This window comes from Chionomys nivalis, chromosome 5, assembly GCF_950005125.1.
Source record: "Chionomys nivalis chromosome 5, mChiNiv1.1, whole genome shotgun sequence".
Classification (NCBI taxonomy): domain Eukaryota; kingdom Metazoa; phylum Chordata; class Mammalia; order Rodentia; family Cricetidae; genus Chionomys; species Chionomys nivalis.
In genome coordinates this window covers 29,268,334-29,282,200 of record NC_080090.1, presented here as the reverse complement: position 1 = coordinate 29,282,200, position 13,867 = coordinate 29,268,334, and the positions used below count along the sequence as shown (strand labels likewise).

The window sequence follows — 13,867 nt, the reverse complement described above, 5'->3', positions numbered from 1 at the left end:
ATCCTCAGACTACCTTGAGCTCCTGTCTCTTCCTTCCTTATATTCCTCTCTCTGCCCAATCATATCACTCCTATCTCCGCCTCCCTAGTGCTGGAATTAAAGACACATGATCCCAAGTGTTGTGATCACCTTTGTGTGAGCTCTGTTTCTCTTTCAGACAGATTTAATCTTGTGTAGCCCAGGTGGCCTTGAACTCACAGAGATTCTGCCTCTGTCTCCCAAGTGCTGGGATTAAAGCTGTGTTCCACCCCTGCCTGGCCTCTAAGGCTGACTAAGGCTTAACTCTGCACTCTGATCTTCAGGCAAGGTTTATTTGTTAGATTACAAACAAACACCTGTACAGGTCTGATGTGTTTCAACGACATGATTCAGACACTGGGTAGACAAGAGCAAGAGGACCGTGCACACTGGAGCAGAAAGAAGATTGCGAATCCCTGATCAGGAATAGGCAGTGCCCATGCAAACAAAGGGATTGTCAGGGCTCAAGATCTGGAAAGGCGCCAGCTCTAGCGAGTTATGCTGTTAGTTAAGGGCTGACATTTCTAAAGGTGGTGGCTCTTCATTGCACTACACAATATAATGAACACCCACAGTTACAGTTGGCCTTTTGCACATTTGACTTTTTCAAGTTAAATTTAATCAAATTAATGCTAAAGCCATTTTTGAATTTCCAAGAAGAATAAATAGAAAAAAAAGAGGGGAGAGGGAGCACTTGATGTTGGGGAGACAGGTGAAATCCGAGTCGGGGCTGGGATGTGCAGTGGCACTTCTGTGAAGACAGACATGACGCATCTTGTTTCCTTTATAGGAATGGGACAACTTGGGAAAACCCAATGTGTTTTGGATCTCTGGTTTCTTTTTCACCCAAGCTTTTTTAACTGGAGCTATGCAGAATTATGCCAGAAAATATACCATCCCGATTGATCTACTAGGCTACGAATTTGAGGTACAACAGTATGATATTAAATCAGTCATGTGTTTAAGCAAGAAGGATTTGCAAAATTTATATATTAAGGTCCAATATAACCAAATTATTTTTCTATTCCTTATGTTTTGTAAAGTATGTAATTCTTGTCTTACTATATTTAGAACTTTTGTAATGTCAATATCTGGTACAAATAACCCAGTATTGTTTTTATGTTAACAAAAATTAATGTGATAAAATACTTCGCAATAACTATACAAGGCTGAGTAGATAGCTCAGTTAGTAAAATGCTTACCACACAAGCTTGGGGACCTGAATTCTACCCCTAGAACTCATGTAAAACTGCTGGCCAGGCCAGACAGTGGTAGCACACACCTGTAATCCCAGCACTTGGGAGGCAGAGACAGGTGGATCTCTGTGAGTTTGAGGAGAGCCTGGTCTACAAAACTAGTTCCAGAACAGCTAGGGCTACACAGAGAAACCCTGTCTTTGAAAAAAAACCAAAAACCAAAAACAAAAAAAAAAAAAAAAGGAGAAAACCTCTGGCCAGATGGCATGCATTTGTAACCCCAGTGCTAGAGAGATAGACAGGCAGATACCTGGGACTCAGTGGCCAACAAAGCAAGGGAGATGGTTCCCGGAGAATAACACACTCATCCACATCCATGTCCATACACCTGCATGCACGCGTGCGCATGTACGCACACATCAGAGAGCAACTATATAATATTGTATATTTTTAGATACTATACAGGTGTTTTTCTTGCTATGCCTGACTGCTGAGCCACAGTTCTCTCCATGAGATGAAGGTGTGCTGAAGAACACTGACAGTGTGGGTCTCTTCTCAGGTGATCCCTTCCCATGACTCTGACACTGCGCCGGAAGATGGCGTTTACATTCACGGGTTATATCTTGATGGCGCACGCTGGGATGGGAGCAGGTTAGTACTTTAAGTGCAAACCCTTTACCACCATAGATTAATCATAGGGGGTCTCCTGTCTTTTTCCAAACCAAAGGATCTCTTCTCTGAGAAGTAGCCTGTTATCAGAATTCTTACACAAGGCAAGTCATTATTCAGGCTGGGACAGTTGGTGGGTGATTATTTTTAGCTCCTAACAATTTTAGCTAATATTTTAGTGGTCTCGTTAGTACAAAAGTTAGCTGAAATTATTTCCCTGCTTCTATTTGATAACTGCTCCCTTCCGTCCTGTAATGGTAGGACTGAATCAGTTTTAAACAACTGATAGCTTAATAAAGCTTCTACTTAGTGATTGGAAATCTTCTGCTTACATTTGATTGTGTGTCTGTGTGTGAATATGTATGTATAAGTGTGTGTGTCTGTGCGTATGTGTGTATGAGTGTGTATATATGCGTGTGTCTGTGTGTCTCTGTGAATATGCATGTATAGGTATGTGTATGTCTGTGTGTGTGTGTGTCTGTATGTATGTCTTTGTGTCTGTGTGTCAATATGTATGTATAAATTTGGGTATGTGTATGTGTGTGTGTCTGTGTATATGTGTCTGTGTGTGTATGAATGAGTATATATTGTGTGTGTGTGTCTCTTTGTGTGTGTAGACAGAGATTCCCAGCTTTTTTCTTTGAAACACAGAGGAAACTATTAAGCTTTTCCCAGCTTAAAATAAGTAAAGGTGTGAAGACAAGGCAGAACATTTCCCTTTGAGCCCTGGTTCTTAACAATTCATTTACCTGCACGTTCTATTGTTCAAAGATAGGATTGGACTCTGCTCCCAAATCTGTGGAAAATGAGGTAGGAAAATCACTGAAGAAGAAGCAATACACTAATGCTACAGAGATAATTTCAAGACAGAGTTAATGAAGAGGCCCAGCTACTACATAGCCTCTGTGGGCTTGTAATCCTATCATAATGCAATATGCATTCAGTCCAACTGCAGAAGGCCCCATAGTCTATCACAGTCTCAACTGTTTAAAAGTCCAAAGTCTCCTCTGAGACTCATAACAATCTCTTAACTTTAATAATCCCCTGTAAACTACTGAGTTATATTCCCCACACACAAATGTAGTCCAGGCTGGCCTTGAATTCCTTATCCCCCTGCCTCATCCTCTCAAGTATAGTCCTGCTGGTGTGCACCACCATGGCTGGTTTCACCCCTCATCAGTTTATTGCCATTTTCTTTTGCCTTCTTAAATTATTTAATTTTCCTTCCTTCCTATCCCCCTGCCCAAGAAATGTGGCATACTAGAAGAAAACGGGTTCTCTAAAGAGGCAGACCTATTTTTTTAACTTTAATTTATTTTATATTTGTTTTGTCTTGTTTATCAGTCTCCCTCTGTGTCCAGTGACCTTGGGCTCAGTAGTGCTCCTGACTTAGTGCTGCTGAACTTGCAGGGCTGTGCCACCACGCCCAGCTCACGCTTGAATCTCGACCCTGTTGGGAACTGGAGGATTATCTAGTCTTTGAGCCTCTGTCTGTGGAGTGGGAATGGACGTGATCCTCGTGAGGGTGCAGTGTGCTAGCACAGGGTCTGCCTCAGGGGCGAGTCTTAAAAACTGGCGGGCGCTGCTGTTTGCTCGCCGCTTCATACTTCGCCTTTCCACAGTCTTCAGTTTTTCTCTGCTCGCCACTGCCTCATCCTCCTCCCTTCCCCTCTCCCTTTCTACTCTTCCTCTCTTTGTATATAAATCTAATTTTTAAAATATCTTTGGGGTGGCGCACGCCTTTAATCCCAGCACTCGGGAGGCAGAGGCAGGCGGATCTCTGGGAGTTCGAGGCCAGCCTGGTCTACAAGAGCTAGTTCCAGGACAGGCTCCAAAGCTACAGAGAAACCCTGTCTCAAAAAACCAAAAAAAAAAAAAAAAATCTTTGGTCCTCTCTCATATTGAAGGCCAGTGTCCAAATTGAAGTTTCATTCTAATAGCAAAATTCAGAAATAACTAATAATATCCATCAATTTCTCTTTGCAGTGGATTGCTTGCTGAACAACATCCCAAACTTTTGTTTGACCTGATGCCCATCATATGGATAAAACCAAGTAAATATGTAACAGAATATGTTAGAGTTTTACAAAAAATAATTATTTCCCTGAATAACTTTTTGCTCAAACCTTTTAGGTTTTAATTCATTTGTGATTTACACAAGATGGAATGTCTGTGCTGTAAATGTCTTGGGATCATTGTTCTGCTTCTTTATGCTATTAGCCTATATAAGATAGAGGTTTAAGGAAGGGCTGGAGAGATGACTCAGCAGTAAAGAGCCCTTGCTGTTCTTCCAGAAGGCATAAGTTCAGTTCCCAGCCCCCACATCTGCCATCTGGTAACTATAGCCCCAGGGGATCTGGTGGTAACTCCAGTCCTGGTGATTTGACACCCTGTTCTGGCCTCAGCAGGCACCAGCTCACACATGACACACACGCACAGAGTATATAAATTCGAAAATAACCATCTTCTTAAGATACCATTTTGTTTATTCCATCCTCACACTTCTGTAACAAATCTCACGGTGTGACAGCCCTCTTTCCCCTTCCCACACTTTGGCTGAGTGCCTTTGCTAAGTGTGCATAGTACAAAGGGCTTGATGCAGACTGTGCAAGCGCCCAGCATTTTCTGGCTGTAAGAGACCCATAGGCCTTGGAGCCAACCAGGAGATGGGATCGAGGTCAACTTACCCCTTAGAGGATGCACTTGCTCTTTCTACCATCATCATTTTTTCTAAAAGTAAACTAAACAATAACAATGAGACTCGTTCATTTTTCTAATTATTAAAAAATTGTTTTTAGTTTCACTCTTTTGAAGTGCTTCTGATCAAACCTAGGGCCTCACACTTATTAGACAAGTGTGACACTGATTTACACCCCTAGCCCCAATTTCTTAGTCTTAAATACAGTGGATGAACATATTCACAAGTTACCTGCAATCTCCACCCAACATATCGAATATCTTCCCTATTAATGTGATTCAACTATGACTAGCGTGGCTTTCATTTAGAAAAACCCTTCTAAGAATTGTACATCAATTATTTTCTGAGTTTGCAGAAGGTGGCATATTTTACTTATTTAGTAACCTGCTAAAAAACAAGCAGGAAATTCAGCTTCTTCTAATTGGCACGTTAAGGCAGGCTGGCAGGTAAAGCCAGCCTCATACCTTCAGGGATACCTTACTTCTTGGCATTTGCTTCATTTCTCACTCCAAATGTCAAGTGCAGTTCTAAGGAGTTCTATTAGAGTTCTAGGCAGTTTCTCCCAAATCTCCTCCATCACACACACTATAATTGACTTTATATGTAATAATTATATATAAAGGACTTCTTCCCTATCTTGTCCTCTTTCTCTTCCATCCCATATCCTCCGGAGATTTTTCATGCCTTCCCAGAGATCAAAACTCTTTTGTAAGAGTTTATGAGGCTGAAGAGATAGCTCAGCATTAAGGACACTTGCTTCTCTTCCAGAGGACCCATGTTGCCTTCCCAGCACCCATGTTGGATGGCTCACAAGTACCTGTAACTCCATTTCCAGGGGATCTAGTGACCTCTCTGGACTCTGGAGAGTTGAATTCAGGTTCACATACTCTCATTCCCACACAAAGATACACACATGTATACACATAATTATTTTAAAGAGTTTAATTATTAATTTGTTTGTCTGTATATGCTATGTGTGTGCAGGTGCCTGTAGGAGTCAGAAAAGGACATTAGACATCTTATATCTAGAGTTACAAAAGGTTGTGAGCTGCCAGATGTAGGTGCTGGGAACTGAACTGGGTCCTCTGGAACAGCAGCCAGTGCTCTTAACTACTAAGCCTTCTCATAATCAACTCTTGATATCTAGACCCAGACTCATGAAGTGTATGAAAGCACTTGCCTTGATATACCTACTGTTAAAACATCTCCATCTTTCCAATATCATACTTAAGATCTTGGCCATTCTACTACAAAGTAAATAGTTGTTCTTTTAGAAACAATCACTGTTTCCTCTTTCTTCAATGGAAATATCTCTCTTTTTTTTTTTTCTTTTTCAAGATGAAAAATCTAAGATTGTGAAGTCAAACGCTTATGTCTGTCCCCTCTACAAGACAAGTGAACGGAAAGGAACTCTTTCCACTACAGGACATTCCACCAACTTTGTCATTGCAATGCTGCTAAAAACGGACCTGCCTGTCCAACACTGGATCAAGCGTGGTGTGGCAATGCTCTGTCAGCTGGATAACTAAACTGAACAGATTTAGAAAACATCTGATAACTTTTTAATCTTCACTTATAAAAACATTCTCAAACTGACCGTGGTGGCATCCTTCCTTGAACGGGTCTTTTCTTCCCAGCTACCTGACACCATTACACACGAGCATTTTAAATACTTAAAAGCACAGTGAAGAAAATATTAAGGCAAAGGCCATAGTATGTATTATTAAGAAATTATTCCAATATCTCAAAGTACTCTTGTGACTAACAAGGAAGCTAAGGTGGAACGGGAAAGCTGGCCGGTGGTCAGTGCCGGTTTCCATGGCTGCAGCAACATTGCCCTTCTTGGCATTTCATTTTTCTTTTTTTTTTTTTTTTTTTTTTGGTTTTTCGAGACAGGGTTTCTCTGTGGTTTTGGAGCCTGTCCTGGAACTAGCTCTTGTAGACCAGGCTGGTCTCGAACTCCCAGATATCCGCCTGCCTCTGCCTCCCGAGGGCTGGGATTAAAGGCGTGCGCCACCACCGCCCGGCTGGCATTTCATTTTTCATTGGAAATAACAAGTGTTCCCTTTATTTTAATTTTTTGTTCTGTTTTATTACTAGAATTGTACTTTAGTCTCTTCAGTGTAATGTAGAGAGCGAGCGAGCGAGAGTTGGGAGGGGCATGCGTGCCACAGTGCCTGTGTGAGGATCAGAGAATAACTTAACTGTGCGGGGGGGCGGGGGGGGAGCGGGGGGGCTGTTAGATCTACTTCTGCCTTGGGGGCTAGAGAATAGAATTCAGGTCATCGGGCTTGCATACCAAGCACCTTTACCCTCCAAGCCATCCTGCTGACTCTCTCTCTCCTTTGTTACTTTTAATACTTGATATTCTTATTACTTAGTGTGCACTGGTAATATTAATATACACTGTGGATTTATAAATATTTCAACAAAACAAGAATTTAATAAAAATTGCATTTTGTCGTGGGTCTGGGGAGATCACTCAGCTGTGATTGCCATTCAGGCATGAGAACCTGAGTTCAGTGCCCAGAACCCAAGTACAAAATCTAGATGTGGTAGCTGGAGAGAAGACTCAGCAGTTAAAATATTACAGCACTCCTGCAGACAAGCTGAGGTCAGTTCCCAGCACCCTGGGATCCAGCACCTCCTCTCGCTTGTGTAGGCACTGTGCTCATGTGCAGATGCCTACGCATAGACAAACACACATACGCATCATTTCTGAAAATTCGAAGTTCTTAAAAAGCTAACACCTACAAAGGGAAAGAGCCAACAAGTGTCCATCAAGCTGCAGCCCAGGAACCTGCACAGACGCAGGAGAGCCTCCCCAGTTTCAGCAACCACTAGCTTTATAAATTTTTTCCTGGTTTTTTACTGTTTGGATAATATGAATTAAAAGAAGAAATATGAATACCACATGAGGATTGCCCCAACCAAAGAAATCTGAAATATATAGTAAATGCTCTTTTTCCTTTGTTGTTCATTTTGGATGCTGGTGATTTAAGATGAAATTTTATGCCCTTATTTATTCCTAGGATGACAGGAGAATTTGCTTTCTTACATAACTCTCTCTGAAGTGTGCAGTAACAAATTCCTCAAAAATGTTTACCTTCAAAGGAAAAAAAAACAGAGAGAGAAGAAGCTGAACGTAGTGGCATGCACTTTGTAATTCCAGGGCTGAGAACATGGAGACGGGCAGATCCCTGGAACTCACTGTCCAGCCTGCCTAGTTAGCAGACCCTAGGTTCTCAGTCAAAAGAGATTGTCTCAAAGACAAGAAGGTAGCTGGAAAGATGGCCCAATGGTTGAGAGTGTTTGCTGCTCTTGCAGAGGAACTGGGCTCGGTTCTCAGCCCCCACATCAGGTGGCTCACAACTACCTGCAACTCTAGTTCTAGGGGATCCAACACCCCCTTGTGGCCTCCAAGGGCACCTACACACAGAGGGACACATACATACATGCAGGTACACACACATGCACATAAAATAAAAATCTTATAAAAAAAGTGGATGGTTTCTGAGGAGTAATACCTCTAGGTTGATCTCTGCCTGAACACATGTACACATATGTGTGCAGTACCTGAACACACACACACAAATTTAAAAATAACTTCTGAAATGTCATCCCTTTCTTGGGGTTCCAAGGGTGCTTAAGGCTACAGTTCTGCAGCTCAGGGAACGTGCGGGTATGGCCACAGAATGACTCTGTGGAGCAGTTATTCTTTGGTGGTGATGGGGATTTAACCAGAGGTCTTGTGCATGCTGAGCAAGTCCTCTGCCACTGAACTATAGCTCCAGCCCACGTTTTTAGTTTCTACTTTGAGACAGGGTGCCACTAAGTTGTCCGGGCTAGCTGCGAACTCACTCTGTGGCCCAAACAGGCATTGGGCATGGAATCTTCCTGCCTTAGCCTTCCCCGCAGCTGGGGTTGCAGGCCAGTGCTACTAGGATCAGGAGTCATGTCACCTCTGATAATACCATCCGAGCAAAACTGCCACCTCCTCTTAAGTAAGAAATTCTGGTCTCCAGTGGCAAAATGATTTTTTTCATGGTCAACCCCCTGCAAATACTTTATATCTGCCAAGTTGGATGAAATCTTTTAAATGTGATGAATCTAGCAGTGAAGAAAAGAGGTCATGTTTCCAGGCAGCACAAACCCACATGTGAAAAACAAGGAGAACATGCCAGACTGTCTTATGATCAAGTATTTATAGTAAAGCTATTTATAATGCTCGCCAGAGGGGAGTGGAGCTTCAGATGCACTTGCCACATGGGAGCCAGAGCCATCCTCAAGGATAAACAAAAGGTAAAGTTAGTCTTTAGAGCCTGTTCTATACTAAAATGGCAATGTTCTTTTCAAACCATGGAGATACGCCTAACACGCTGGCTTGTTCCCGCTGCTGCTCTTCCTATTCTCTGTGATGTGTTTACTCCCATGGCGCGCTCACTTTCACTTTACCACGTAAAGTAGTATTAGCACGGCATGCTCTGTGTATCCAGAAGAGCTTCTGGGTGATAGAATCATTTAGACAAGTTCTGTCTAAAATAAGTCAATTTCAATATTACAAAAATGGCCTGGGCTTAAAAAAAAAACCTTTCATTTAATTATTTATTTATATGTTTTGTTTTTGTTGTTGTTTTACCTTTTTTGCTTTGAATTTTGAAGTTAGCATGTAAACGGGTTTCGTTACAACATTTTCAGACACACATGTTATACTTTGCTCCTTCCTTTCCCTAGGTTTTGCCCTCCCTGCCTCTCTTGCCCAGCCCCTTCCTTGCCCATACAGTCCCCTTTTGACTTTCATATCATATGTTTTCATCACTCTCCTTTGGTCCTCTTCCCCCTCCTTTAAAACCATATCTTCTCCTGGTCCCTTGCTACTGTCCTGTAGTGTATGTGTGTGGCAGAGAGGCGGGGTGGTGTGGGGTGTACTTCTCTATTGCTCTCCACTCTCTTTAATTTTTCCTTTATTCTTAACATTTTTATGGGTGCATACAACAAAATATGATCATATATTGTCCCCCAACATGTCATCCTCCCAGCTTCTTGTCCTTCTTTTGTTTTGTGGGATTTTTTCCTTTTGTCACCCACTAAGTTCATGTGTGTGTGGGTGGATGTGGGGCCGTCCCACAGAGCGTGGAAACCCTATCAGTACTCACACCCTTTTTAAAAATGATTTTCACTCACCTAGGAGATAGCAACTGACAATGGTTGTGCCATAAGAGATGGGGTCAGAGGTCGTGTACTCCATCTATGCCAGAATTTGAAGAGTCTGATCTTGTGCAGGTCTACAGGTAACCGTGGCTGCTGTGAAGTCTTGAGTGTTACTAAAAGCTAGCCATACTGGTTGGTTTGAGATTGATTTTTTTTCCTGCGCCAAAGTTTTTAGAATCTTCAGCAGATGGGGAAGAGAGATGCAAATGACTTTCAGGCATGATACAGCTGTTGCACACACCAATGCACAGCAGCTGTAGTTATAGCACAGCCCCTACATAAAATGAAGCCAGTTTAATGCTAGCATGGATGCAGGAGAGGCCCTGCGAGGCCCTGCATCTTGCTGAGGAACCAATGACACTTGATAGCTGCTGAGCAAGGGAAGGTCACTCTCTGTTGTCTGGGTTTCTGACCTGCCTGGTTCCCACAGTCATTAGGTCCCAAAGAAATTACATAGAGGTCTATATTAATGATAAACTGATTGGACCATTAGCTCAGGCTTCTTATTAACCCTTATAACATATATTAATCCATTATTCTTATCTATGTTAGCCACATGGCTCGGTACCTTTTTCAGTGGGGCAATCACATCTTCCTTCTTATGTGGTTGGGACAGGACTGGGGAGAAATGGGCTTCCTCCTTCCCAGAATTCTCCTGTTCTCATTGACCCGCCTCTACTTCCTGTCTGGTTGTCCCGCCTATGCTTCCTGCCTGGCTGCTGGCCAATCAGTGTTTATTTAAAATGTAATTGACAGAATACAGACATTAATCCCACACCAACTCTCTTTCAGGAAGTGGCTTCTGGTAGGTTTCTCATGCTCTAGAGGATGCCCCACACCCGTGTACAGAAATGGGCAGTACTGCTTGGACTCAGGGGGCTTTTGATAGCACTGAACTATCAGTTATTGTGAGCAAAGAAGGGTCGTGGCAACAGCCTGTGTTGTTTTGGAGACTGCAGAGATCTGCTCCACCTTATTTTTTGGTACCAGGCCTTTCACTAAACCCTGTGCTCACCAATTGTCTAAACTGGCTGATTAGGAAGTTCCAGGAATCTACCTATATGTAACCCTGTCCCTTCAGTGTCGGTCTTAGAAGTCTGCGCTGCTACACCCTTCTTTCCCATGGGTGCTGGGGTGCAAACTTAGGTCTTCATGTTTGTGTACAAACTGAGTCATCTCCAAAACAGTTTTAATTTGTATTTCCCTAATGGCTAAGTAGGTTGATGTTGAATACCGCTTTAGATATTTACTGGCCATTTTCTTTTGGTTGGTTTTTGTTTACTAAATAGTATCTTTATTTATGCTTTGAAATTTTCATACATTAATACAAGCCATCTTAAATGCCCATCCACTACTACTTCTCTCCAGCTCCTCCTAGCCCCTCCCTCTCTGTATCCCAGCTTCATGCTCTCTGGTTCAGTGCTATCAAAAGCCCCGAGTCCAATCAGTGCTGCCCATTTCTGTAGACAGGTGTGGGACATCCCCTGGAGTATGAGAAACTACCAGAAGCCACTTCCTGAAAGAGAGTGACCTTCCCTCACTCAGCAGCTATCAAGTGTCAATGGTTCCTCAGCGAGATGCAGGGCCTCACAGGGCCTCTCCTGCATCCATGCTAGCATTAGACAGGCTTCATTTTACATAGGTGCTGTGCAATAACCACAGCTGCTGTGAGTTGTGTGCCACAGCTGTATCTTGTCTGAACATCATTTGCAGCTCTCCTCCCCATCTGCCAGTTCTTATATCCTTTCTGCTCCTTCTTCCTCAGTGTGCCTTGAGATAGGGGTGCAGATATGTGAGTCACCCATGGCTGAGCACTCACAGTTACTGACACCCACACTGAACCCATGTGTGGGTTTCTATATTACCACTCATCGTAAACAGGAGCTTCTTCAGCAAGGATTAGAGCAGCATAAATTTATGGTTATAAACCACAGAAAGCAGTTTTTGATAGTGTATCTACTTAGTAAAACAGCCATAGTAGGCTCCCTCCACTGGCCTGTGGTCTCCTCAAGCAGCATGACCAGGCTGACCGTACTAAGCATGAAATCTCTCCTGTGGAGCAGGCATCATGGACGATCAGTAAGTGGTTAGTTCTCACACTACAGGAAACAATCTTCCTAAGCATGCTGCTATTGTGGCATGCGGGATCCAGTGCTGGGGAAGGCTCTTGATGTCTTCTCTCCTGCAGAAGCCTGCCGAGCACCTTCTGGTACTATAGCATCTAATTTACTGGTTTTGTTTGAGAACTATCTCTACAGTTCATTAGCCCTCTTATTAGATAGATCATTTGAGGGTTTGGGTACTTATTTTTGCAGTTGTTTATATATTTTAGATATTAATGTCTGGTGTATAGTTGGCAATGACTTATGACCTAAATTTCATATGAAGGGAAGATTTTCTTGAATAAGTTTTAAATAAATGTCTATTTACGCTAAGCAATGGTGGCGCACGCCTTTAATCCCAGCACTTGGGAGGCAGAGGTAGGCCGATCTCTGTGAGCTGGAGGCCAGCCTAGTCTACAGAGTGAGTTCCAGGACAACTAGGGCTGTTACACTGAGAAATCCTGTCTTGAAAAACAAACAAAAAATGTCTGTTTACAGAAACTTCTTTTTTTTTTTTTTTTTTTTTTTTTTTGGTTTTTTGAAACAGGGTTTCTCTGTAGCTTTTGGACCCTGTCCTGGAACTAGCTCTTGTAGACCAGGCTTGCCTTGAACTCACAGAGATCCTCCTGCCTCTGCCTTCAGAGTGCTGGGATTAAAGGCATGCACTACCACCACCCAGCCAGAAACTTCTAATTTATATTGAATCTATAGCAGTCCAGAAAACTTTTAATTTCATGGGAAAATTTTTAATGAATATTTGTTTTCAAAATGAGCATTTTCTTCATTTATCAATCCTATCAACTTTCTAGTTTTCTAGGTGTCATTCCTATTTTTAAGCAGTTGGAAGTCTTTTCACAACTAGAAAAGTATTTTAATTCATTCTGAGTCAAAAGTGAACCTCTCCAAGTCCCACATGGATAACTCCAACAGTGATGAGGACACAGATGCTGACTTTGACACCCAGCTCATCATTCAGCAGAGTTTGCTGGATATTTACAAGCCAGAAGTAACTCAGCACACATCAGAAGACAAGAGGTAATGTCTGCCTCCTTGGCAATGAGTGTCAAAAAGTATCTAACAGTTGAGACTAGTCATGACATTAACGTTACTGTGGCAAAACAGAAAGGAAAGTTAGAATACAGGGAGTTGTCCTTTTTAAAGATTGATTTATTAAATATATAGTATTTTGCCTGCATGTACGCCTGCACATGTAGATAGAAGTTTCTGTCCCACCCAGTTCCAGCCATTCAGTCCTAAATAAACACACAAAGGCTTATATTAATTATAAACTGTTTGGTCTGTTGGTCAGGCTTATTACTAACTAGCTCTTACAACTTAAATTAACCCATAATTCTTATCTATGTTTAGCCATGTGGCTTGGTACCTTTTCTCAATAAGGCATTCTTATTTTGCTTCCTCTGCTTCTGAATGGTGACTGCATCTTTCCTCTCCCCAGAATTTTCCTAGTCTGGTTGCCCCACCTATACTTCCTGCCTAGTTACTGGCCAATCAACATTTCATTAAACCAATACAAGTGACAAATCTTTACAGTGTACAAAAACACTATCCCACAGCATGCACACCAGAAGAGGGCACCCAGATCTTATTGTAGGTGGTTGCAAGTCATCATGTGGGTGCGAGGAATTGAACTCAGGACCTCTGGAAGAACAGCGAGTGCTCTTAACTTCTGAATCATCTCTCCAGCCCCAGGAGTTGTTGTCTTAGTCAGGTTTCTATTGCTGTGAGGAGACACCATGATCACGACAACCCTTGTAAAGCAAACATTTCATTTGAATGGATCGCTTACAGTTTCAGAGGTTCAGTTCATTATCGTTGTGGAGGGGAGTATGACAGTAAGCATGCAGACACGGCGAGGGAGGAATAGCTGAGAGTCCTACAGCTTACAAGCAACAGGAACTCAACTGACTGTCACAGCTAGTGAAGCTTGAGAAAAGAGACCTCAAAGCCCACCC

At 42.5% G+C, this 13,867-nt stretch overlaps 2 protein-coding genes across 2 annotated transcripts in view; both read left to right on the top strand.

The window, feature by feature from the left end:
* The window catches only part of Dnah12 (dynein axonemal heavy chain 12), a 161,927-nt gene extending 155,803 nt beyond the window's left edge, over positions 1-6,124 (top strand). The window contains exons 70-73 of the mRNA XM_057770077.1: positions 809-946; positions 1,774-1,865; positions 3,870-3,937; positions 5,920-6,124. Of these exons, the coding sequence (XP_057626060.1) occupies positions 809-946; positions 1,774-1,865; positions 3,870-3,937; positions 5,920-6,110 (489 nt within the window). The 3' untranslated portion in view covers positions 6,111-6,124. The remainder of the gene's footprint in view (positions 1-808; positions 947-1,773; positions 1,866-3,869; positions 3,938-5,919) is intronic.
* A 2,720-nt stretch (positions 6,125-8,844) lies between these two features.
* Positions 8,845-13,867, top strand: part of Asb14 (ankyrin repeat and SOCS box containing 14) — a 28,290-nt gene continuing 23,267 nt past the window's right edge. The window contains exons 1-3 of the mRNA XM_057769435.1: positions 8,845-8,883; positions 9,770-9,872; positions 12,704-12,929. Coding sequence (XP_057625418.1) covers positions 12,808-12,929 — 122 coding nt within the window. The 5' untranslated portion in view covers positions 8,845-8,883; positions 9,770-9,872; positions 12,704-12,807. The remainder of the gene's footprint in view (positions 8,884-9,769; positions 9,873-12,703; positions 12,930-13,867) is intronic.